Source organism: Aethalodelphis obliquidens, unplaced genomic scaffold (assembly GCF_003676395.1).
Source record: "Aethalodelphis obliquidens isolate GAN/ISIS:26980383/991018 unplaced genomic scaffold, ASM367639v1 scaffold7, whole genome shotgun sequence".
NCBI classification, from domain to species: Eukaryota; Metazoa; Chordata; class Mammalia; order Artiodactyla; family Delphinidae; genus Aethalodelphis; species Aethalodelphis obliquidens.
Window position 1 is genome coordinate 69380458 of NW_020837951.1, and position 26858 is coordinate 69407315.

The 26858-nt window shown below is 38.8% G+C and overlaps 1 protein-coding gene across 5 annotated transcripts in view; it reads left to right on the forward strand.

Annotated features, from left to right (window-relative positions):
• FOCAD (focadhesin) overlaps positions 1–26858 on the forward strand; it is a 311434-nt gene that overhangs the window by 278971 nt on the left and 5605 nt on the right. For 4 of the 5 annotated variants that reach the window (XM_027105950.1, XM_027105949.1, XM_027105948.1 and 1 more), the window contains 8 exons: positions 11049–11177; positions 13334–13449; positions 16013–16273; positions 17467–17556; positions 20916–21093; positions 22634–22731; positions 24220–24471; positions 26492–26567. In XM_027105950.1, the coding sequence (XP_026961751.1) occupies positions 11049–11177; positions 13334–13449; positions 16013–16273; positions 17467–17556; positions 20916–21093; positions 22634–22731; positions 24220–24471; positions 26492–26567 (1200 nt within the window). The remainder of the gene's footprint in view (positions 1–11048; positions 11178–13333; positions 13450–16012; positions 16274–17466; positions 17557–20915; positions 21094–22633; positions 22732–24219; positions 24472–26491; positions 26568–26858) is intronic. The other variant, XM_027105951.1, reaches the window with a different exon arrangement.

The window sequence follows — 26858 nt, forward strand, 5'->3', positions numbered from 1 at the left end:
ATTTGTTATATGTCTATCCTTATATTTGCCAGTACCACACTGTTTTGATTATTGTAGCTCTGTAGTAAGTTTTGAAATTGGTATGTGTGAGTCCTTTAAATTTTCCTTTTTCAAGATTGTTTTGACTATTTGGGCCCCCTTGCAATTTCACATAAATTTGAGAATCAACTTTTCCATTTCTGCAAAAAAGGTTGTTGAAATTTTGATAGGTATTGTGTTGAATCTGTAGATAGCTTTGAGTAGTATCATCTTAACAATATTAAATATTCCAATCCATGAACTCAAGATGTCTTTCCATTTATTTAGATTTTCTTTTACTTCCTTCAGCAATGTTTTGTACTTTCAGTGTATGTGTCTTTTACCTTGGTTAAATTTATTTCCCGATATTTTATTCTTTTGGGTACTATTGCATGTGGAATTGTTTCTTAATTTCCTTTTCAGATTATTCATTGCTGGGATATAGAAACACAAATAATTTTTGCTTGTTGATCTTATACCCTGTAACTTTACTAACTTCTCTTTTTCTGTGTATAGGATCATGTCATCTGCAAATAGAGATAGCTTTACTTTTTCCTTTCCAATCTGGATGCCTTTTATTTCTTTTTCTTACCTAATGGCTCTGGCTAGAACATCCAATACAAAGTGGTGACAGTGAGCATCCTTGTCTTGTTCCTGATTGTAGAGGAAAAGATTACAGTCTTGCACCATTGAATATGATTTTCACTGTGGGTTTTTTCACAAATGTGCTTTATCATATTAAGATAATTCCATTCTATTCCTAATTTTCTGAGTATTTTTTTGTCATGAAAGAATGTTGGATTTTATCAAAAGCTCTCTGTGTCAGTTGAGATGATCATATGTTTTTCCTCCCTTCATTCTGTTAATGTGGTATATATTACATTGATTGATTTTCTTATGTTGTATAGCACTTTTATTCCTGGGATAAATCCTGTGTGGTCATCATGTATAGTCCTTTTAATATGCCCTTGGATTCAGTTTACTAGTGTTTTGTTGAGAATTTACACGTCTATATACGTAACAAGGAGTGGTTTGTAGTTTTCTTTTATTGTGTTGTCTTCATCTAGCTTTGGTATCAGGCTAATGCTGGTCCCATAGAATGAGCTAGGAAGTATTCCCTCCTCTTCTGTTTTTTGGAAGAAACTGAGAAGGATTGGTGTGAATTCTTCTTTAAGTGTTTGGTAGAATTCACCAGGAAAACCATCTGGTTCTGAACTTTTCTTTTTTGGGAGGTCTTTGATTACTGATTCAGTCTCTTTACTTGTTATAGGTCTGTTCATATTTTCTATTTGTTCTTGAGTCGGTTTTGGTAATTTGTGTGTTTTTAGGAATTTGTCCATTTCATCTAGATTATCCAATTTGTTACATACAACTTTTTCATAGTTTTCTCTTATAATCCTTTTTATTTCTGTAAGGTTGATAGCAATGTCATCACTTTCATTTCTAATCTTAGTTACTTGCATCTTCCTTCCCAATCAGTATACCTGTTATTTAATTTTCTTATCTTATTGTGTAAGCTAGGTCTTCCAATATAATATTGAAATGCCATGGTGAGAAGAAACATCCTTGCCTTGTTCCTGATCCTAGTTTTTCATCAATAAGTATGGTGTTAGCTGTTTTTTTAATAGATATGCTTTATCTAGTTGATGAAGGTTATTTTTTATAGATATGCTTTATCCAGTTGATGAAGTTCCGCTGTATTCCTAGTTTACTGAGAGTTTTTATCATGAATGGGTGCTGGATTTTGTCAAATGCTTTTTCTGCATTTATTGATATATATTCATATGATTTTTCTTCTTTAGCCTACTGATGTGATAGATTACATTAATTGATTTTCAAATGTTGAACCAGCCTTGCATACCTGGGATACATTCTACTTGGTTGTGGTGTATAATTCTTTTTATACATTGTTGGATTTAATTTGCTAATATTTTCTTAAATATTTTTGCATCTATGTTCATAAGAAATATTTGTAGTTTTCTTATGTCTTAGTCTGGTTTTGCTATTAGGGTAATGCCATCCTCATGGAATGAGTTAGGTAATATTCCCTCTGCTTTTATCTTCTGAAAGAGATTAAAGAGAATTGGTATAATTTCTTCTTTAAATGTTTGGTAGAGTTCAGCAGTGAACCCATCTGGGCCTGTTGCTTTCTCTTTTGGAAGGTTATTAATTATTGATTCAGTTTTTAAATAGATGTAGTTCTATTCAGATTGTCTGTATCTTCTTGTATGAATTTTGGCAGATTGTGTCTTTCAAAGAATTGGGTCATTTCATCTAGGTTATCAAATTTGTGGGCCCTCCAGCACTGCATCAATTGTAGTTCAGATTTTCTTACCCCAGCACTGTTCCTGCAGCATCCACTCATGAGTCTCTGCTCTGATAAGCCATGACTCCCTGTATTCATCTGTCTGTCTCTCTAGTCTTGGAGGCAGCAGTTTGCCCTGTGTTCTTCCCTTTCTTAAGGATCCAAGAAGAGTTGTTGATTCGTCAGTCTGTTCAGCTTTTTACTTTTATACCAGAGTGGTAACGTCCAAGCTCCTTACATGCAGAACCGGAAACCAAAAGTCTCTCCTTTTTTTAAAACTTTTTTTAAATTATAAAAAACATTTAAAATTTACCATCATAACCATTTTAAAGTATACATTTATATAGTGTTAAGTATATTCACATCATTGTTAAACTAATCTCCAGAACTTTTTCATCTTGCAAAACTGAAACTTTGTACCCACTAAGCAATAATACCTACCCTTTTTCCCTTCCCCGACCCGTGGTAACCACGATTCTACTTTCCATATCTATTAATTTGACTATTTTAGATGCCAGGTATAAGTGGAATCATATAGTATTTATCTTTTGACTGATATATCTCACTTAGCATAGTGTCCTCAAGGTTGAGGACATGTAGCATATAACAGGATTTCTTTTCTTTTTAAAGTTGAATACTGTTCCATTCTGTGTATATATCACATTTTGTTTATCCATTTTTCCATCAATGGACATTTGGGTTGCTCTTGACTATTGTGAATAGTACTGCTACGGAGGAGCTGAACCAAGATGGCAGAGTAGAAGGACGTGCTCTCACTCCCTCTTGTAAGAACACCAGAATCACAACTAGCTGCTGGACAATCATTGACAGGAAGACACTGGAACTCACCAGAAAAGATACCCCACATCCAAAGACAAAGGAGAAGCCACAATGAGACAGTAGGAGGGGCGCAATCACAGCAAAATCAAATTCCATAACTGCTGGGTGGGTGACTTACAGACTGGCGAACACTTATACCACAGAAATCCACCCACTGGAGTGAAGGTTATGAGCCCCACGTCAGGCTTCCCAACATGGGTGTTTGGCAATGGGAGGAGGAATTCCTAGAGAATCAGACTTCGAAGTCTTGTGGGATTTGTTTGCAGGACTTCAACAGGACTGGGGGAAACAGAGACTCCACTCTTGGAGGGCACACACAAACTAGTGTGCGCATCGGGACCCAGGTGAAGGAGCAGTGAACCCAGGGGAGACTGAACCAGACCCACCTGCTAGTGTTGGAGGGTCTCCTGCAGAGGCGGGGTGGAGGTGGGGGCTGTGGCTCACTGCGGGGACAAGGACAGTGGCAGCAGAAGTTCTTGGAAGTCCATTTCATCTAGATTATCCAGTTTGTCACTCCTTGGTGTGAACCCTCCCAGAGTCTGCCATTAGTTCCACCAAAGGGCCCAGGTAGGCTCCAGTGTTGGGTTGCCTCAGGCCAAACAACCAACAGGGAGGGAACCCAGCCCCGCCCATCAGCAGTCAAGCGGATTAAAGTTTTACTGAGCTGTGCCCACCAGAGCAACACACAGCTCTACCCACCACCAGTCTCTCCCATCACGAAACCTACACAAGCCTCTTAGCCTCATCCACCAGAGGGCAGACAGCAGAAGCAAGAAGAACTACAATCCTGCAGCCTGTGGAACAAAAAACATTCATAGAAAGATAGACAAGATGAAAAGGCAGAGGGCTATGTACCAGATGAAGGAACAAGATAAAACCCCAGAAGAACAACTAAATGAAGTGGATAGGCAACCTTCCAGAAAAAGAATTCAGAATAATGATAGTGAAGATGATCCAGGACCCCAGAAAAACGATGGAGGCAAAGATCGAGAAGATGCAAGAAATGTTTAACAAAGATCTAGAAAAATTAAAGAACAAACAAACAGAGATGAACAATACAATAACTGAAATGAAAACTACACTAGAAGGAATCAATAGCAGAGTAACTGAGGCAGAAGAATGGATAAGTGACCTGGAAGGTAGAATGGTGGAATTCACTGCTGTGGAACAGAATAAAGAAAAAAGAATGAAAAGAAATGAAGACAGCCTAAGAGACCTCAGGGACGACATTAAATGCAACAACATTCACATTATAGGGGTCCCAGAAGGAGAAGAGAGATAGAGAAAGGACCCGAGAAAATATTTGAAGAAATTATAGTCAAAAACTTCCCTAACATGGGAAAGGAAATAGCCATCGAAGTCCAGGAAGCCCAGAGAGTCCCATACAGGATAAACCCAAGGAGAAACATGCCGAGATACATAGTAATCAAATTGGCAAAAATTAAAGACAAAGAGAAATTATTGAAAGCAGCAAGGGAAAAACAACAAATAACATACAAGGGAACTCCCATAAGATTAACAGCTGATTTCTCAGCAGAAACTCTACAAGCCAGAAGGGAGTGGCATGATATACTTAAAGTGATGAAAGGGAAGAACCTACAACCAAGATTACTCTACCCTGCAAAGATCTCATTCAGATTCAATGGAGAAATCAAAAGTTTTACAGACAAGCAAAAGCTAAGAGAATTCAGCACCACCAAACCAGCTCTACAACAAATGCTAAAGGAACTTCTCTAAGTGGGAAACAGAAGAGAAGAAAAGGACCTACAAAAACAAACCCAAAACAATTAAGAAAATGGTCATAGGAACATGCATATCGATAATTACCTTAAACGTGAATGGATTAAATGCTCCAACCAAAAGACACAGGCTTGCTGAATGCATACAAATACAAGACCCATATATATGCTGTCTACAAGAGACCCACTTCAGACCTAAGGACACATACAGACTGAAAGTGAGGGGATGGAAAAAGATATTCCATGCAAATGGAAATCAAAAGAAAGCTGGAGTAGCAATACTCATTTCAGATAAAATAGACTTTAAAGAATGTTACAAGAGACAAGGAAGGACACTACATAATGATCAAGGGATCAATCCAAGAAGAAGATATAACAATTATAAATATATATGCACCCAACATAGGACTACCTCAATACATAATGCAACTGCTAACAGCTGTAAAAGAGAAAATCGACAGTAACACAATAATAGTGGAGTATTTTAACACCTCACTTACACCAATGGACACATCATCCAAAATGAAAATAAGGAAACAGAAGCTTTAAATGACACAATAGACCAGATAGATTTAATTGATATTTATAGGACATTCCATCCAAAACAGCAGATTACAGTTTCTTCTCAAGTTTGCACGGAACATTCTCCAGGATAGATCACATCTTGGGTCACAAATCAAGTCTCAGTAAATTTAAGAAAACAGAAATCATATCAAGCATCTTTTCTGACCACAATGCTATGAGATTAGAAATGAATTACAGGGGAAAAGTAAAAAACACAAACACATGGATGCTAAACACTTCGTTACTAAATAACCAAGAGATCACTGAAGAAATCAAAGAGGAAATAAAAAAATACCTAGAGACAAATGACAGTGAACACACGACAATCCAAAACCTGTGGGATGCAGCAAAAGCAGTTCTAAGAGGGAAGTTTATAGCAATAGAAGCCTACCTCAAGAAACAAGAAAAATCTCAAATAAATAATCTAACCTTACAACTAAAGGAACTAGAGAAAGAAGAACAAACAAAACCGAAAGTTAGCAGAAGGAAAGAAATCATAAAGATCAGAGCAGAAATAAATGAAATAGAAATAAAGAAAACAATAGCAAAGAACAATAAAACTAAAAGCTGGTTCTTTGAGAAGATAAACAAAATTGATAAACCATTAGCCAGACTCATCAAGAAAAAGAGGGAGAGGACTCAAATAAATAAAATTAGAAATGAAAAAGGAGAAGTTACAACAGACACCACAGAAATACAAAGCATCCTAAGAGACTACTACAAGCAACTGTATGCCAATAAAATGGACAACCTGGAAGAAATGGACAAATTGTTAGAAAGGTATAACCTTCCAAGACTGAACCAGGAAGAAATAGAAAATATGAACTGACCAATTACAGGTAATGAAATTGAAACTGTGATTAAAAATCTTCCAACAAACAAAAGCCCAGGACCAGATGGCTTCACAGGTGAATTCTATCAAACATTTAGAGAAGAGCTAACACCTATCCTTCTCAAACTCTTCCAAAATATAGCAGAGGGAGGAACACTCCCAAACTCATTCTATGAGGCCACCATCACCCTGATACCAAAACCAGACAAGGATGTCACAAAGAAAGAAAACTACAGACCAATATCACTGATGAATATAGATGCAAAAACACTCAACAAAATACTAGGAAACACAATCCAGCAGCACATTAAAAGGATCATACACAATGATCAAGTGGGATTTATCCCAGGCATGCAAGGATTCTTCAATATATGCAAATCAATCAATGTGATACACCATGTTAACAAATGGAAGAATAAAAACCATATGATCATCTCAATAGATGCAGAAAAAGCTTTTGACAAAATTCAAAACCGATTTATGATAAAAACTCTCCAGAAAGTGGGCATAGAGGGAACCTACCTCAACATAATAAAGGCCATATATGACAAACCCAGAGCAAACATCATTCTCAATGGTGAAAAACTGAAAGCATTTCCTCTAAGATCAGGAACAAGACAAGGATGTCCACTCTCACCACTATTATTCAACATAGTTTTGGAAGTCCTAGCCTTGGCAATCAGAGAAGAAAAAGAAATAAAAGGAACACAGATTGGAAAAGAAGAAGTAAAATTGTCACTGTTTGAAGATGACATGATACCATACATAGAGAATCCTAAAGATGCCACCAGAAAACTACTAGAGCTAATCAGTGAATTTGGTAAAGTTGCAGGATACAAAATTAATGCACAGAAATCTCTGGCATTCCTATACACTAATGATGAAAAATCTGAAAGAGAAATTAAGGAAACACTCCCATTTACCACTGCAACAAAAAGAATAAAATACCTAGGAATAATCCTACCTAGGGAGACAAAAGACCTGTATGCAGAAAACTATGACACTGATGAAAGAAATTAAAGATGGTACCAACAGATGGAGAGATATACCATGTTCTTGGACGGGAAGAGTCAATATTGTGAAAACAACTATACTACCCAAAGCAATCTACAGATTCAATGCAATCCCTATAAAATTACCAGTGGCATTTTTTACGGAACTATAACAAAAAATCTTAAAATTTTTACGGAGGCACAAAAGACCCCGAATAGTCAAAGCAGTCTTGAGGGAAAAAAAACAGAGCTGGAGGAATCAGACTCCCTGACTTCAGACTATACTACAAAGCTACAGTAATCAAGACAATATGGTACTGGCACAGAAACAGAAACATAGATTAATGGAACAGGATAGAAAGCCCAGAGGTAAACCCACGTACCTATGGTCAACTAATCTATGATAAAGGAGGCAAGGATATACAATGGAGAAAAGACAGTCTCTTCAATAAGTGGTGCTGGGAAAACTGGACAGCTACATATAAAAGAATGAAATTAGAACACTCCCTAACACCATACACAAAATAAACTCAAAATGGATTCGAGACCTAAATGTAAGACCGGACACTATAAAACTCTTAGAGGAAAACATAGGAAGAACACTCTTTGACATAAATCACAGCAAGATCTTTTTTGTTTCACCTTCTAGAGTAATGGAAATAAAAACAAAAATAAACAAATGGGACCTAATGGAACTTAAAAGCTTTTGTACAGCAAAGGAAACCATAAACAAGACCAAAAGACAACCCTCAGAATGGGAGAAAATATTTGCAAACAAATCAACGGACAAAGGATTAATCTCCAAAATATGTAAACAGCTCATGCTGCTCAATATTAAAAGAACAAACAACCCAGTCCAAAAATGGGCAGAAGACCTAAATAGCCATTTCTCCAAAGAAGACATACAGATGGCCAAGAGGCACATGAAAAGCTGCTCAACATCTCTCATTATTAGAGAAATGCAAATCAAAACTACAATGAGGTATCACCTCACACCAGAATGGGCATCATCAGAAAATCTACAAACAACAAATGCTGGAGAGGGTGTGGAGAAAAGGGAACCCTCTTACACCATTGGTGGGAATGGAAACTGATAACAGCCACTATGGAGAACAGTATGGAGGTTCCTTAAAAAATTAAAAATAGAATTACCATATGGCCCAGGAATCCCATTACTGGGCATATACCCAGAGAAAACCACAATTCAAAAAGACATATGCACCCCAATGTTCACTGCAGCACTATTTACAATAGCCAGGTCATGGAAGCATCCTAAATGCCTATCGACAGATGAATGGATAAAGAAGTTGTGGTACATATATACAATGGAATATTACTCAGCCATAAAAAGGAACAAAATTGGGTCATTTGTTGAGACATGGATGAATCTAGAGACTGTCATATGGAGTGAAGTAAGTCAGAAAGAGGAAAACAAATATCATATATTAATGCATGTATGTGGAACCTAGAAAAATGGTACAGATGAACCAGTTTGCAGGGCAGAAATTGAAACACAGATGTAGAGAACAAATGTATGGACACCAAGGGGGGAAAGTGGTTGGGGGGTGGGGGGATGAATTGGGCGATTGGGATTGACATGTATACACTGATGTGTATTAAATTGATGACTAATAATAACCTGCTGTATAAAAAAAAAAGGTACTAATAGGGAAGGACTCTAAGACACATCAATAAGTGAGAAAAATAAGGTGTAGTAGAATGGAGAGTTATAATATGCTTTATTTGCCTAAAAAATAAGAATGATTTTTCTGCTTTTTGAACTATGTGAATAAATTATTATATAATTTTGAAAACGAAACAAAAAAAAATAAAGTAACTGTTTTACTGTCAAAAAGTAAAATAGTACTGCTACAGACTTGGGCATGCAAATATCTCATCGAAACTCTACTTTCAGTTCTTTTGGAAGTGGGATTGCTAGGTCATAAGGTAGGTCTATTTTTAATTTTTTGAGGAGCCATCATACTGTTTTCCATAACAGTTCTATTTTATAATCCCACCAGAAGTTCACAAGGGTTCCAATTTCTCTACATCCTCACCAACACAGTTTTTTTCTATTTTTTTTAAAAATAGTAGCCATCCTAATGGCCATGAGGTGATATCTTACTGTGGTTTTGATTTGCATTTCTCTGATGATTAGTAATGTTGAACATCTTTTCATATCTTTGTTGCCATTTGTGTACCATCTTTGGGAAAATGTCTTCAAACTCTTTGCCCATTTTTATATGTTTCTCCTTTTCCCTTTCCCTATGCTTCTCCTTTCTTGACTGTTTGACCTTTTATTGACTCTGCTTCTCCCTGTTTTTCAGCTTCTACTAATTGTTCTACTTTTCTTGCTGACTCTGCATGTGCTTCTCCTTTTTCCTATGCTCCTCCTTTTTGTAGCTGTTTTTCCTTTTGCTGACTCTGACCTCCCTCTGCTTCTCCCTTTTTCGGAGTCTGCTGATTCTGTTACTTTTTCTGCCTCTGCTTCTCCTTTTCCTGTGCTTCTCCTTTCTACAGCTGTTTTTCCTTTTGCTGACTCTCCACTTATTTCTCCTTCCCTGTTTTCAGCATCTGCTGATACTTCTACTTTTCTACTGCTTTTTCTGACTCTGCTTCTCCTTTCTCCTGTGCTGCTCCTTTTTCCATGCTTCTTATTTCTGCAGCTCTTTTTTCTTTTGCTGACTCTGCCCCTACTTCTGCTTCTGCACTTTTCAGGGTCTCCAGGTCAGCTGCTTTTTCTGCTTCTGCTTCTCCTTTTTTCCTGTGCTTCTCCTTTTTCCTGTGCTTCTCCTTCTCCCGTGCTTTTCCTTTCTGCAGCTGTTTTTCCTTTTGCTGACTCTGCCCCCATCTCTGCTTTCCCCTGTTTCGGTGTCTGCTGCTGCTGCTTTATCTGCTGATTCCACCCCTGCTTTTCCTTTTCCTGCTGGTGCTTTTCCTTTTGCTGATTCTGCTTCTCTTTCTGCTAATGCTGATTTCCCTTCTGCTGCTTATGTTGATCCTGCTGCTGCAGTTACTTCTCCTTCTTGGTCTGCTACTTTTTCATACATCATTTCTGACCTCCTTGTAACTTCACTTCTATATGGCCCTCAATGGCTACTCCAACCCTGGCTTCACCTTATGGCTACACTTAGAACTGCTAGAGTGTCTCATTTTTTTCAATTTCAAATTACCTCCCACCTGAAAAATAAAAAAGAAAAAGAAAAGAACATGGCGCTATGTCACAGATAGCTGGTTAACCTATGGATTAGCTGTTATATCCGGTGCTCACCTGTGGAGCAGTCAGCCATGGCACAGGCTGAGGAGAAGAAGAAGCAGGGATCACATGGGACAGAATGTACCATTTAGAGCCACAGGGACTGAAGGTAAACAATTCTCCTGAGAAGGAGATGGACCTGAGTGGTAGTGATTGTCTCCTTTTCTAGAAGTGGATTAAGGAGTGAGTGAGCAATAAGGCAATAATGTAGAGTAAGTTACTCTTTGTAGGAAGCTGGATGAAAAGACATGAGAGAACATGGAAGAGAGTTAAGTAGCAATGTGGAATATTCCTATCCAGGCAAGAGGGAAAGACTGGAGACAAATAAGAGAGAGAAGAACAGAGGGAGCAAAGTTTCCAGCAAGTGAGAATTGAAAGGTTGAACACAATTGAAGCTGTGATACCAAATCCTTTGAAACTAGTAGAAAGGAGGGAAAGTTGGCATGTTCCAGTTTCATGATGCTGTTGAAGTATTTTATTATTTTTTTCCTTTCTGTTGCAGGTCCTGAATCTGTGCCTCCTTCCCTTCTCAAAGTTGTGATGAAACCCATAGCAACTGTTGGAGAAAGCTACCAGTATCCTCCTGTGAACTGGGCTGCACTCCTCTCTCCACTTATGAGGCTAAACTTTGGTAAATATCATGTTTTTAGGTCTTCAGACTCTGCTTTTAGGATGTGACCTGAATAGAAAATTGTGTGTCACAATTGGTAGTGACTGGATGGATGTCTGGGTACTTGAGGTTTGTCTTCTTGGATGGGACAGCTGGGTTACTTTCATTGAGTCACTTTCTAAATAGCTGAGGGGGAGGGGAAGGAGGTTTGAAGACACAGACCAGATGCACTCATCAAAACAATACTCGACTGAGATGGTGCATGTCGCTGGGCGTGTGGTGCAGGTCCCAGAAAGCCTGGTTTGATGGTTATCAAGCTGCATTTTCAGAACTCCAGGTTTCAAGGAAATGCCCTATGGGATGCTGTATTAGTTTGCTATTACTGCTGTAACAAATTACCACAGACTTAGTGGCTTGAAACAACACAAATTTATTATCTTATAGTCCTGTAGGTCAGAAGTCCAACATGGTTCTCACTGGGCTAAGATCAAGATATCAGCAGAACAGCATTCCTTCCTAGTTGCCCAGGGGAGTGATGTGGCCTGAATGTTTGTGTTCCCTGAAAATTCATATGTTGAGAACCTAAACCTCAATGTGATGGTATTAGAGGGTGGGGCCTTTGAGGGTGATTAGGTAATGAGGGTGGAGCCCTCATGAATGGGATTAGTGCCCTTATAAAAGAGGCCCCACAGAGCTCCCCAGTCCCTTCCACAATGTGAGGACACAGCAAGAAATCAGCAGTCTGCAACCTAGAAAAGGGCTTTCACCGGAACCCAACCATGTTGGCACCCTGGTCTTGGACTTCCAGCCATCAGAACTGTGAGAAATAAATTCCTGTTGTTTATAAACTACCCAGTCTGTAGTGTTTTGTTATAACAGTCCAAACAGACTAAGACAGGGAGAATCCATTCCCCTTCCTTTTCCAGCTTCTAGAGGATGCCCATACTCCTTGGCTTGTGGCCCCCTTTTCCATCTTCAAAGCAAACAACAGAGGGCTGAAGACCTCTCATGCTGTCATCTTTCTGGTTCTCTGAAGACAGGAAAGGTTTTCCATATTTAAGGTTTCATGTGATTAATGGGTCTGTTTCAGTAATCGAGGAAAATCTCCTTATCTCAAGGTCTTTAACCTTAATCACATCTGCAAAGTTCCTCTGCCATACAAGAGAACATATTCACAAGTTCCAGGGATTAGATATAGGCATCTTTGGGGGCCATTATTCTGTTTACCACAGGTACTTTGTGGTGAGAGGCAAAGGGAATGCACATCTCAGTTTGTCCACAGCAACCTCTAGTATGGAGTTAGAGTATTAGCATAGGCAAATTTAGATGCTTGTATTTGCCCCCCACCTCCAAAAAAAAAAAGAGGGAGAACGACTTTAACAGTGCTAGAAATTGTATATGTGTGTGTATTTGCCATGAGTGCTCTTTTACAGTAGGTGCTTACTTACATATGATATACAAAAAGATTTGTATACTTTATGTACAGTTTAGGGGATAATCAAAGATTATTTTGACTGAACACAATTTTCATTTGAATGCTTTCATTTGAACCTAATCCTATATAAGATATGATCTCACCATACTATGCTTCCAGATCTCACCATACTATGTTTCCAGAAAAATATGTTCCCCTGCCCCTCCCCTGCTTTTGTGTGCTATATTGAAGATGTTGGTGTTTTAGTAAAAATCCTTAGTAAAAAGAAGAAAAGGTCTGGTTGGGAAGATGCATCTGCCGACTGGGATCAGGCTTAAAAAGACTGGGTCACTAGAGAACATGGATACATCTCTAAGGCCTTCCAGATTTGTCTATGTGCTGAATGTAAGATGGAGAGGAGAGAAAAACAGAAACAAGAGATTTTTAGCTAGAATTTTCTCAAATTTTTAATAGTGTTTGAGTGTTTAGGTTTGTCTAGACATCACAAGAGAACTTTCCTGAGCTATTTCAAGATCCTTGCCAGTTCCAAAACTCAAGCCTCTGATACAGCGGGTATGTTCTTTTGCTTCGTAACTAAAAACGTCTCTTGAAATACCTTATGGTTTGCTGAAGTTCCATTACCTTTAGACATCACACACAAGTTCTTTTACCTTTAGATGTCTGATTTGAGACACTGAAGACTGAATATGAGTTAAGAGAAGCAGCTATATTACAGATAGTTTTTTCCTTTCTTCTCTTTCAGGTGAAGAGATTCAGCAACTGTGTCTTGAAATTATGGTGACCCAGGCTCAGTCATCCCAGAATGTCGCTGCACTGTTGGGAATATGGGTGATGCCACCACTGGTCCATGGTCTGAGTGTATGTAGTAATTAAGGATGTTGAGCAACAGGAGGATATGGTTCTTCTGGGGGAGATCAACATTCATTTGTGTGTGAGCTCTCAAAGTCAAGAGTGGACAAATGGGATTTCACAGTGAGGACTTGACAATAGCTGGACAGCAAATTGGAAAATTGTGGGACACAGAACTCTGCCATAGCCATCACCATTCATGCTTTCAGCTACCATTTATTACAAGAAAAAGGGACAGTGATGATCAGAGATATTAAAATTCCTTTCTCAAGACCATACAGGTAGAAAATTGTACAGTTATTGGAACCTGGGTTTGTTTATATGATATGCAGTCGTTTCAGCAGGTATTAAAAGAAAGGCAAATCCACACACACTGGATAAATGATCCCTCCCTTTCACAGAAAGGCAGCAATTAAGGCAAGCCTTGAAGGCTTGGTAGGATTTCATTAGGCATCAAGTTAGAGACACAAGGGAATGTAAGTGGGAAGGTGTATGTGGAGAGGGTAGAACATCTCTGCCAATGGTGTTCAGCTTGAGTAAAGTGCTGAGGGAGAAGTGATCTAGCCTGGTATTTATGATAGAGGGGGCCAGCACCTTCCAGGGCACCTTCCTACCTTCTAAGCGTAGGTAGGAAGAATAGGGTGAGATTACTTAAAGATGTGAGATTATTTAAAGATGTATAATTTTGGGTACATTTCAAGATAGGACCCCCCAAAAAACCACATTCCATGATTCCTTAGAGGTTTACCAATTAATTATAAGCTAAATGATCTCCTCTTCGTTATTCTTCTATTCTAGGAGGCTTTAATTCTTTGAGGATAGTGCAAAACCCTCTTATTATTTCCTCAGTCATTTTGGCTTTAGTCTCTACTCTGTACTTCTTTTTTTTTTTAAGCTTTCCTACATCTCCTGATTCTTTTTAATTGAAGGTCAGTGTTACTGAGGTCTGCGTCCTTTCCATCAGCTGTTATTACCTGTCTGCTCCAAACAGCTCCCATTTAGCTACCACTTAATGAGCACTGGTTATGTACCTGCTACTGGTAAGCACTCAATGAGTACTTTCAGACATCAGATTTAATCTCTCTTCAACCCTGACAGGCCAATTTTTTTTTTTTTTTACAGCTCTATTGAGTTGTAATTTATATTCCATAAAATATGGCTATTTTAAGTGTATAATTTGATGGGTCTTAGTACATTTATATATTTTCATCCATCACCAATAATATTTCCATCACTCCAAAAAGTTCCATCGTGCCTACTTATAGTTAATCCCCACTCCTAATCTCAGACTCAGGCTACTACTGTTCTTTTTGTCTCTATAATTTTGCCTTCTTTAAAGAACTTTCATATAAATTTAAATTTCATATAAACTTTAGAAATTCTTTAGAATGGAATTGTACAGTATTATATCTTTTGTGTCTGGTTTATTTCACTTTTGAGAAGTAGATTTTATTCCCATTTTATAGGTTGATGAACTGAAGCAAATGGAGGTTAAGCAAAGTTTACATAGCAAATAAATGGAAGAGTCCGGCTGACTCAAAAGCCTGTGTCTTGAACACTGTTCTGTTAATGCTTCCTTCCTTTTGAATCATCTATAATTCTAACAGCCTGTTTTTTTGATCTCAGACATTTTTCTAGGTTTTAGTTATCCTTCCATCTCTCTTTTAGATCTGTCCTATTTCTTTTTTTTTGCATTTGTCCTTGATTAGGAACCTTTCTTATTATCTTTGTTAATTAACAAATTAAGTTTGTAAATTCATTTTTTAAATTATGTACCTGCTCATTTAAAAAATGATCTGAAATGGCATGTTTTTTAACATGAAATCTTCTGTAACTCATGAAGCTACATTGATCTTTTTTTGAAATATACTGGTTTTTGTCAGATTTTATTTTTTAAAGCACTTATTTTAGACTTGCTGCTCCTTTAGTATCATACTTGATGTTTCTAAGAATTTTTGAAGCCTGCTTTCTCAAAGTCTGTGGCTCACAGCTATCATTAACTATGCCCCTTCTTAGCGCTCCTGAACTCTTAAGATGCTATGGTCAGTTCCACACGCTTGGCTGGTTCTTCTTTGCTCAGAAATGGCCCCAGAATGCCAGTTCCCCTCATTATTTCTTTATTCTTCCTCAGAAGAAGAAATGAATAATAATAGATATTCTGTTTAGTCGATTTCCAGCAGTTGAGCCTTCATCTTCAGGAGCTTTTCTTGCCAGAGAATGTGACCTTTTAAGACTGAATAGCAACTGTCATGTTCTTTTAGAAGTAGCATTTTATTCCCCTCGCTGAAGAGATCCAAGGTTTAAGCTGAGTAGTTCACAGATGGATTGGCAGATACCATATATCCACACGAGTCACCCTGGATCAGAAGTCACCGCAGCCGCTAAAATTACATGCATCGGTGGTCCACTAGACCATGAAGCTGTGGGGAAATGAGGGTCTAGGAAACAACCTGAACTTTTTATGTTTCACCTGAACCTTTTATCTTTCAAACACAGTGATGACCTAGAGGTTTTGAGCATTACAAACCCAGACTTGCCTGTTTACATCTGACCTCTTCTGTTTTGCTTTCAGCTGAATATCAAGAAATACCTCCTGCTATCTGTGCCTTCGTGGATAAAACACGTCTCTGATGAACAGATCGTGGGTTTTGTTGAAAGCTTGATGGTGACAGTTTTTAAAGCAGCTTCCCCACTATCCAAACCTGAGTTATGCCCGAGTGCCTTACAGGGTCTGAGCCAGGCCATGAAACAGCCCAGCCCTGCCTACCACCTCTGGAGTCTGCTCAGCAAAGCTACTGGGAGAATTTTTGACCTTCTGCCAAATAAGATTCGGGTGAGGAACAAAAATATTTACATTCCTGACAATTTATGTTTGGGATTTTTTAAAGCCTTTTGGCAAAGCAGGGAGGTATATGTTTTAAGAATGTGGTGGGAAGGCTAGCAAGAAATAACCACGTTCTTCACTAAGAATGTTTGCTTCCAAGATCTAAATTGAGGTTGAATATTTAGAACCAAAGTTTTGAGCACGCTCAGAAGCAGGTTAACCAGTGCGGCACCAGGAAGTTTGCTCTTAGGCCTTTTACCAAATGCCCGTAGAAGATGAGCACGTTCAGAAATCCTTACACTTGGACTTCCCTGGTGGCACAGTGGTTAAGAATCCGCCTACCAATGTAGGGGGCATGGGTTCGAACCCTGGTCCAGGAAGATCCCACATGCCATGGAGCAACTAAGCCCTTATGCCACAACCACTGAGCCTGCACTCTGGAGCCCATGAGCCACAACTACTGAAGCCCACACGCCTAGAGCCCGTGCTCCGCAACAAGAGAAGCCACTGCAACGAAGAGTAGCCCCTGCTCGCTGCAACTAGAGAAAGCCCTGGCACAGCAAGAAAGACCCAACGGAGGCATAAATAAATAAATTTTTAAAATAAAAAAAAAGAAACCCTTACACTTTACACCTGGGGAGTCCTTGGGCGTATTGTCTGACCCACTATTTACATCAAGTGACTTAATACTAGCCTTGCCTCTCCTCCAACAGACTTCTGAAATGTAGTTGTACAAAGAAGTTAAAAATCCATTCGGAATGATGGGTTCTGATAAGAAGAAAATAGTACAGTCAAACAAAACACACGCAACAACAGGACAGATTTTTTAATTAATTTATTTATTTTATTTTATTTTTGTGGTACGTGAGCCTCTCACTGTTGTGGCCTCTCCTGTTGCGGAGCACAGGCTCCAGACGCGCAGGCTCAGCAGCCATGGCTCACGGGCCCTCTTCCCGGACCGGGGCACGAACCCGTATCCCCTGCCTCGGCAGGCGGACTCTCAACCACTGCACCACGAGGGAAGCCCGAAAGGTGTTTTTTAAATGATAAAAATTGGTCACAAGTTTTGGCTTGGTTAAAATTAAAATCTCATCAGCTGCTGTTCGTGGAGATAAGCAAATCTAATGATTTTGTCAGAACATTGAGAATATACGTGTTATTTTACACTGTATTTTGACATGCTTTGGATTTTTCTTTACCAGAGAAATGATCTAGAGCTGTATATCAGTGTAGCAAAATGCCTCTCGGAAATGACAGACGATGAAGCCAATCGGGTTGCCCAGATTACTGAGGTAATAACATATCTATGTGTCTTTTTATTATTGAGGTGGAAATTACAATTGAGATGATTATAGTATCCTTTTGGCTGAAACTAGCTTTGCTTCATATTTGTTTGTTACTGGATAATTTCAGGAAACCATCTTTTTCACTGTGGGGTCTCATGTCCAGCCTAGTATGGTTGGATATGTAGTAGTATATAAATGGATAGATGAATGAATAACTTTTTAACCTAATTAATCCCACTTGGTCAAGAACATTTTAGTGTTACTGATGAGCAAAAATAAGTACAGGACATCTTCAATACAAAATCCACAAGAATGGAAATATTCTGACCAAAGAACTTTCTGGTGCATGGTAGGCACATTTATTTTTCTTCACCTGATACTTATCCTTTTGAAATGAAGAAAGGTGGCTGATTGAAAAACAAACACTATTATCACTGACACAAGATAACAAGTACCTCTCAGACCCATACCGAATCAAAGGATGAATAAGCGAAAAGCAGCATAAGAGTAAAGTTGCCAGATTTAGAATATAATACAAGATACCTTGTTAAATTTGAATTGCAAATAAAAAATGAATAATTTTTTAGAGTAAGTACATCCCAATGGGACCTACTTATTCAAATGGCATCCCTGCATACCAGGTAATACCAAAGGTCTAGAGGACTGGGAGCCCTCACATCATGGGTGGTCATCTTATCATTTATTTCACTATATGGCAGATTGGCCTGTTAAGTTGAATCCTTGAATCCTCTGCATTGTATAGCTGTGATGCTCAAACTGTGGCCGACGGACCCACAACATCAGCCTGGCAAGTGATGAGAAATGAAAATTCTGGAGTCTCACTCCAGACTTACTCGATCAGAAACCCTGGAGGGAGGCCTAGTGGTGTGTGTTTTAACAGTCCCTCCTGGTGATTGTGGTTCATCCTAAGGTTTGAGAAGCACTGTTAGAATATTTGGAATATCGGCCTTTTGGAGATGTTTTAGGCAAGGATAAGCGGTATAAGGAATGCTTGAGAGAGTGGACTCTGGAGCCTCACTGCCCTGGTATGAAAGCCAGTCTCTCATTTACCAGCAACATGACATTGGTGAAGTGTCATAACCTCTCTCTGCCTCGGTTTCCTGATCTATAAAAGGGAGATAATAGCGCCTACCTATTAGGGTTGTTTTGAGAGTTAAATGGCTTAATCCATGTTAAGTTGTTGGGCAAGTGCCTGACCCAAGGCAAGTACTCAGTAATAACTTATTATCATAATTAGTACGTTCATGTAATTTATTACAACTTGTTATATTCACGTTACATTGTTCGAATTAATTAATATAATGTACTTTGGGGTACCTAGAGCTAAAAGTTGCTGTTATTCACTTGGGTTTCTAAAGTGCCATTCAGAAGATTGTCACTAGAACATTCTAAATCCTGTTCTGGTGTCCCCAAAAGAGTTAATGTGTTCCGCTGAGCCCTTGTTTTCTATTCATTTCTAGAAAGAACACAGGTAAGAAGAAGGTACAGGTGAAGAGCTCAGACTCCTTGGGTTTCAGCTCTTACTCTCTGTGGCAGTAAGCAAGTTGCCTAACTTCTCTGCTTCAGTCTCCTCATCTGTAAAGGAGGGATGATAATAGTAATCTATTGCTCAGTGTTAGAATTAAATGCGTAATTCAGTGGTCCTCAAACTTTTTGGTCTCGTGACTACGTTAGTGTCTTAAAAACTATTGAGGACTCCAAAGAGCTTTTATTTATGTGGATTATATCTGTCAATATTTACCATGTTAGAAATTAAAACTAGAAAAATTTTAAAATATTTACTTAAAAGTAATAATAATAAACCCATTGCATCTTAACATATGTAAGAAAAAACTATTTTCCAGAAAACAAATTAGTGAGAAAGTGGCATTGTTTTACATTTTTCTAAGTCTCTTTATTGTCTGGCTTAATAGAAGACAGCTGGATTCTCACAGCTGCTGCTTCATTCAGTCTGTTGTGATGTTGTTTGGGTGAAGTATGTGAAGAAAATCCAGCCTCACACAGATATGTAGGTGGAATGGGGAAGAGTGTGTTAACAGTCTTTTCTGATAATTGGGGATGTCTTTCTTTGATACTGTACCAAAGCTCAGCAAGTGTTGGTTTCTTATAGGTTAGTTGAAATGTGGAATCTGAAACTGTATCAGTGATACGTATACTCTGTAACGTATACTCTGTTACATTAAAATCCATTGGTCCATTGCACTCTGGGTCTTTTACCAATGCATGATTTTGTAAGATATTATTGCAAGATATATTGGTAAGATATTATTACCAATTGCAAGATATTATTGTAAGATATATTGGTCATTTGGAAAATACTGAGTCACTAAATTTTGAAAATCTTCCAAATGTTGGTACATTTCATTATAAAATATCAAAACATCACATTTGTCAGTATCACCAGTAACTTCATCAGAAAAGTCTTTTACGTATCTGCTACTAAAGTCATAGTAGCAGATACAGATTTTCCAAAAATCGAATTTTCACTTAAAAGCTCACATTTTATCATTGGCAATAAATACTGTCAAGTATTTTCCTTGAAGTGACAGCCTTACTTCCTTCACTTTTAAAAAATAATCAAATAGTTTTCATAACCGTAGTTTGTCCATCAGTTATTCTTTTCAACTAAATGGCGTTCCATGAGTAGAGTGGCTATTTCAACTCACAACTCACTCTCACAAGTGTCTCCTTGAGATGACCATCACACTTGGGGATGCAGCACAAGTTTTTTATGCATACTTCCCATTTGGTCATACAGAATATTACAAAGATGTACTCAAGGGCAGAGGTTTAACAAAACTAGTAATTTTTATTGTTTAAAGGATATTTTAAATGAAACTAGCTTTTTAAAAAATTGCAAGTGTCAGTGAAAAATACAATGAACATTACTACAGTTTGGGGTCTTATTATGAATATAGTTTGACCTCACAGACCCTCTAAAAGGGTCTTGGGGTGCCCCATAGGTCTGTGTACCACCCTTTGTGAAGTGCCAAATTAACACAGGTTAAGTGCTTAGAATGGTGCCTGGCACATAATAAGTACTGTATTTGTTAGTTATCATTATTATTATTTGTGTATCTTTACTAAATATCCTCAACAATTAACCCCTGAAATCATTTATGGTTTTTATGAGAAAACAGGAGGTGACATTACAACCATCTGTCTGTAGGTACATTTTAATATAGCACGCAGGCAGGTAGGTCACACAGTGCAGGAAACGAACAGTTTTAGCATTTGGAATGGTAATCAACTTCAAACTCACCCTTTCTCTTTTGCCCTTGCCCCGAGGTCCTATAACAATTTCAGTTAATTTAATAGTAACTGAACAATTTGCTTTTTTGCAGAACAGCCTAGAAAAGGCTGCCTTTGTCAGACTATACTTGGTCTCTCAAGGACGATTCCCCTTGATGGGCTTGACTGATGTGCTCAGTGTTGCTATTCGGCACCATGAAAAAGACACACTGGCCTGGATGATACTGCACAGCTTATACCAGGCACGGATTGTGAGCCACGCCAACACCGGTAAGGCCAGCTGGAGGCGAACATCAGGAACAGAAAGATGTACCTACCATCTTGTAGGTTGTAATTGTTTCCTCAACTTAACTAGTTTAGTGCTTCTTGACACAGGCGAGGCCTTGTTACCCCAAATGAGTAGCACCTTGGATAGAAACCAGCAATTACAGCTCACAACACCAACTCGTTGGAGGTGGGAATGAATTCTACTGGTGACTTTTATCTTGTTTTTGGCCCTCCAGGCCCTCAGAGACATAAACAAGTTTATCAGGTTGATTCTGCCTGCTTCCTTTCTCAAGCAGATGGATGCTGATTGATTCTCCCTGATGTTTTCATGAAAACGGCTTTTGGGTGGTCATTTTACAAAGAGAAAAAGAAAGCAGCAACGACAAATTAGTCATTCTATAGAAGAACTTCTCAGGAGTGAGAAGAATAAAATCTGGACACCCTTACTACATCCTCAAGCAGAAGCTGCAGGCATGAAGCTCTGCTGATGAATGATGCAACTTTTAGACTTTATACTTTAATAATCATCTAAAGAGGGAGCTCCCTCATTTCTCCTCCATGCCTTTGGTCATATGCTTATAATTTCTCAAGTCTACATTCAGGTCCTGAAGGCATCTGGCTTCAGCAGATCAAACGTGGCTGGCAAGCCCTTGTGACCCATCATCCCCATGTCTTGTATCTTGAAGGCTTTGAGAGAAAACTGACAAATACAATTGTAATACTCTTTGCAAGACTGTGTAGGAAATTTTGATTCATCCTCCTCTTTGGCAACTGAGAGAGTTGTCTCATGTCCACAGTAGCGCCAGCCCAGTGAAAAGTGAACCTGTGATGAGAAATGAGATTTTTTACTCTAACTCGAAAGTGTATTTATCAGGCAGAAAACTAGCAGGTACTCCCTATTAAGCATGAAGGTACATGAAGGAAACAAATGTGATATTGCCTTTGGTCCTAACTAGCTGGCGTTCAAATTTAGTTACCATTTTCCTCTCATGCACTAAATTTTAAGATGTTTCCAAGTAGTCTCTGCTGTGCTGAAAATCCTCATTTTTTTAAAGGAAAAATTAATATTTATGTTGATGTTTGTTCTCCAGTTAGCCTTTAGTAGCTGTGTTTTGTTCTTTGTTTTTAATGTCTTTAGGATAGGTATTCTCTATGATTTTTGCATAAATTGGGAATATTTAAGCAAGGGAAGACTATAAAAACAACTAGTTATCAAGGATTTAACATTACTAACTAGTTGGCATGCCCAGTTTCTCCTAGTGTGTTTCATGTTGAGCAACTCCAACAAATGCATTTCACCATTTTATCACAGATTTGAAGAATATATTAGCTTTTAAAAATAAAGACCAAAATATGGTCATCTGATGTGAACAGTATCAAAAACTCTCTCACGGGTGAGCACAAGTCTCAGGTACCATAAAAGGACTTGAAACTGTTGCACAGAGTCCTCGGCGGGTGTTCTGCTTTAGTTATGGTAATCGCTGATCTGTTGTACATTGCAAAGGAAAACCATGGTCTGGTAAGAAATATCCTTCTGTTTCAGGCGTGTTGAAGAGAATGGAGTGGCTCTTGGAATTGATGGGTTATATCAGAAATGTTGCTTACCAGTCAGCATCTGTTCAGAACGTGGCTCTTAACGAGGTAAAATGTAGAGGAGCCATTTGTGGCTTCCTTAAAATATAGAGGATATTTACTCTCCCAAAAGAGGAACATGTTGCTGCTTGAAGCTTTCTTTCCTTCCTTCCTTTTATTTTTTGGAAACAAGGATGACAATTATCTGACGTCACAAGGAAACGGATGTTCTTACCAGGCTTTAGGAGATGCCCATGGCTGCTCTTTGAAAAATATTTTCAACAGAACCACATTCCTTGACAGGCAGTACACAAAGGATTCTAGCTGGAGGGGGAAACTGGGATCCTGTGTACTTGGGCTGGACCCCACAAAGACTGGGGTACAGGGCTCTGGCCTCCGCACTGGCCCAGAGCACGGCTTCAAACACCTGGTTTGGAGGGGTTCCTGAAGTGTATGCAAGTAATCTCTGTTTGTGCCAATACTTAACATGCATATATTGGAGGGAAATTTTCACCCCACCTGCAAAATGACCTATGACCCAAAAAAGGTTAACCACCACTAGTACTGGGTGAGTAAAACAAAAAAAGATTAAAAAATGAAGGACAGCACTTTCCTACTCTCCTCATTTTCTTGACTCAGCTGCCCAATGTGCATTTCTTTTTAGTATTTTTTCCATAGCCATGTTTCATGGGTCTCCTGTTTGCTGTGTGAGCAAAATATGCATAACCTGGGATGTTGTTTGATATTCTGCCCAGCTCTTCTGCAGAGTTGTGTGTCTTTTTGAAATTTTCATTAGTGAGATTAGGCATTTTAAGAGATTGAGGGGTACTTTAAAAAATTTTTTTTTGAGTTAGCATAATCTTTCCTCTTTTTATTCTGATTTCCAGTTTGTATTAACCTTCTCTGCTTTCTTACAAAGTCTTTTGAAACTTAGAAAATACAGATAAACAAAGAATAATTTAAATCACAGTAGTACAGTAACTCAGAGGTAGCCCTTGTTACCACCATTTCTACAAGTGTCTAGATTAGACTATAAAATCTAAATGCATGGATTCTAAACAGATTTTTTTTAATGCATGTGGAGAGTCATTTTTTGTTTCTGTTTAAATACAGAATACACTATACATATTTTTGAAAATCAGTTTTGGCCACATAATAATAAACCTAAATACCCCTGTCTGTATCTCTCTTAATTAATTTTTAAATCTCTTTGAAAACACCAAAACAGAGGAATGTTTGGATCTCAGTATGATTAGGTGTTAAATAAATTATGTTTCTCTTGAAATGTTAGAACGCTAATAATGAAACTATTGGGCCTTCTGTTCTCACAAAAGAGGATCCTTCAAACCTTCTGAAACCCCAAAATGTCTCTTCATTAAGCATGGAAATAGTTTGCTATTCGGTCCAGTCCCTCTTCTGGGGTAGGGGTGGGGCAGGCAGAAGGTTTGAGTGAAGGGGAAGATAACATCGCCTCATGATGGGGGCTGTGTACGTGAACATGTGTTACTTTGCATTGTTAAAGCATGTGACCTGACCTTGTTCCTATTTCTACTGTAGGCTTTGGATTTCTTGTTGCTGATATTTGCAGCAGCAGTGGTTGCATGGGCAGACCACGCTGCCCCTCTGCTCCTTGGCCTCAGTGCCAGTTGGTTGCCATGGCATCAAGAAAATGGTCCAGCTGGGCCAGCTTCAAGGCTCCTTGGCAGGAGTCCCTTGCACAGGGTCACTGTGCAGGAGGCTGTCACTCTCCTTCCCAGTAGCATGCCTCTTCTGCTGCAGAAAGAGCCATGGAAGGAACAGACCCAGAAGGTGAGGTTGGCAGCTACCTGCTCGTCAGGGCAGGCGGCCATTTTCTCTTCAGCAGTTTCTGCTGTAGAATTGAGGTGGGAGTTTAGTGAAACCTGAGTCACACTACAGGCTTTCCTAGTCAGCCTCGAATCTCAGCCAGATGCAAAGCCTCAGCGATTGAGGCTAGCCCTGGCTCAGGGTAACCGCTGACTAAAAACAACAGTGACAACAGCAACAACTTGCTTACAGTTAGGGATGAAGTGGAAAGAAAAGCTTATACTTGCTTTCATTTATTGAAGACACATGTGTTCTTGATCCTGGGGATAAAAGGATGAATAAGTCTCTGAGAGCTCAGAATTTCAGAGTGAGGACAGACAGGAAAGCAAGTTCAAGGTTGCAAGATGGTATGATAAGGATACAGTGGTGATGAGCAAGGGAGGGGGGTGATCAACAATGTCTGGGGAGGGGTCCAGGAAATCCTCCAGGGAGATGCGAATCTGGAGTATCCATCTTTTACCATATTTAAGGTTCCCCACAGCTCATTCCATGCGATAGGTGTGTTCCAGGTGCTTCTGGCCTGTGTGGTACCGTGGCGAGATTTGTAAAGGCCTAATGTTATCACCTTTGCCCTCAGGAAAACCCAAACTATAGGAAGTACCTTTTGGTTTTTAATACTGAGTTTCCCCAGGCTACTAGCTGTCGTGAAGAGCATATGAAAATACGGTACATCCTTTCTCATTATGTGGCTCTGACCTGTCTTGAATTGTTGACTGAAAGATATTTTTGAATCCCATTTAATCAAAACTGGATTTTTACGAGGTTGAAAGCTTAAAGCCAACTTTGTGTGGCTTAATCTTAAACTCTGAACATTAATCTTTAAAAATATTTCTGAGCTGTGGACCCACAGTTTAGCCATGAACTTCACTGAGCATCTCAATTAAAATGCCTTTGTTTTCTTAAACCTGATAAGCATTAGTATTATTATCCCAAATTTTGTGTTTTCTTTTTCATTTTAAATGAAAATAAATTTAAATGTGGTATCCTATCCCCTTATTTCTGGCCTGGGACACCCTGTTCATTTTGGACTACAGTATAGACATCCTGCATCTATTATGTATTTGTAGTACCTGATTTATTTATTTACCAGTAGGATATGATAAAACAAAATTGAGGAAAAGAAAATAAAAAAGTTTTAATTAAAGTAGGGAATTAGGAATATTTTTTTTTAGTCCAAAGTTAAAAATCCTAGTACCTACAACTAGTGTATGTGTTTTTCAATGAGTCGAGATTGGCAACATTCAGTCAACGAAATTATCCTCTATCTAATTCAAAAACAATTTTGGCTGCACCTGGGAGATCAGTCAAACTCATGAGTACTATGAGTTTCTACCTCATCTGCAGGATTTATTTGCAGCTAATACGCTTGGGTCTACCTAGTAAATTGTTTTATGCCTTTTCTCTTGCATTTCAACTTTGCTTCATATCCATTTGGGCACAAATTGTTCTTAGCCACAGAAACATATTTTACATCTGATGTGTTTCCCCATTTACCACCCCACCTAGGAGCCTAGGCCTGATACACACGGAACCAGGTGGCAGGCAGCATGATGTGAAGGAGGAGTGTGAGGCTTTGAAGCCAGGTGCACATGGGTTCAGATCTTGACTGTGCCATTCATTGGGAGTGGACTTGGGCAAGGTTCTTAGCCTCTCTGGGGCCTCTCAGAGTGATGAGACGGAATGTTCATGGCACACAGGAGGCCCTCTGGGCCCATGCCTACCCCACTCTTAAAAGCTACAGCAAGTCCCAGGGTAATCAGCAAAGGAAGGAGGTTTGACTTTGCTGGGTCATTTAACTAAATGAGAGCCATTTCCAACTTTCCTATCTCTTGTGCCTGGTCCTGTCTCCACTCCACTCTCCCAGCCCAGGCAGGTATTGTCCAGGGACTACTGCCCTGATACTCGTATGTGCAGGCCCAAGGGTTTGAATGATGTCTTACTGATAGATTGTTTTCACTGATACCATTCTTCATTTTCACTCTAGTTCATTGACTGGCTATTCAGCATCATGGAAAGCCCTAAAGAAGGCCTCTCAGCAAAGTCCAGGGATCTTTTAAAAGGTATCACTTCCATGCTTTATGCCCATCCAGTGTTGTCTGTGCTGCAGAACAGCATCCTAGCGTATGTTGGCTCCTGAAAGGGCTTGTCTTGGTTCAGTTTAGAGAAGTAATATGAAGCTGTCACCAGTGTGGCATTCTTGAATTAGAAAGTGGTTAAAAAAGTTGCATTGCCTTTCGATTTGTTATTTAAATGGTTTTTAAATGTTTTATTATAATCATAAAATATGACTTAAAATTTAGAAAATTCAGAAAAGTAAAAATAAGCAAAGAAGAATCCAGAATCCCACTGCC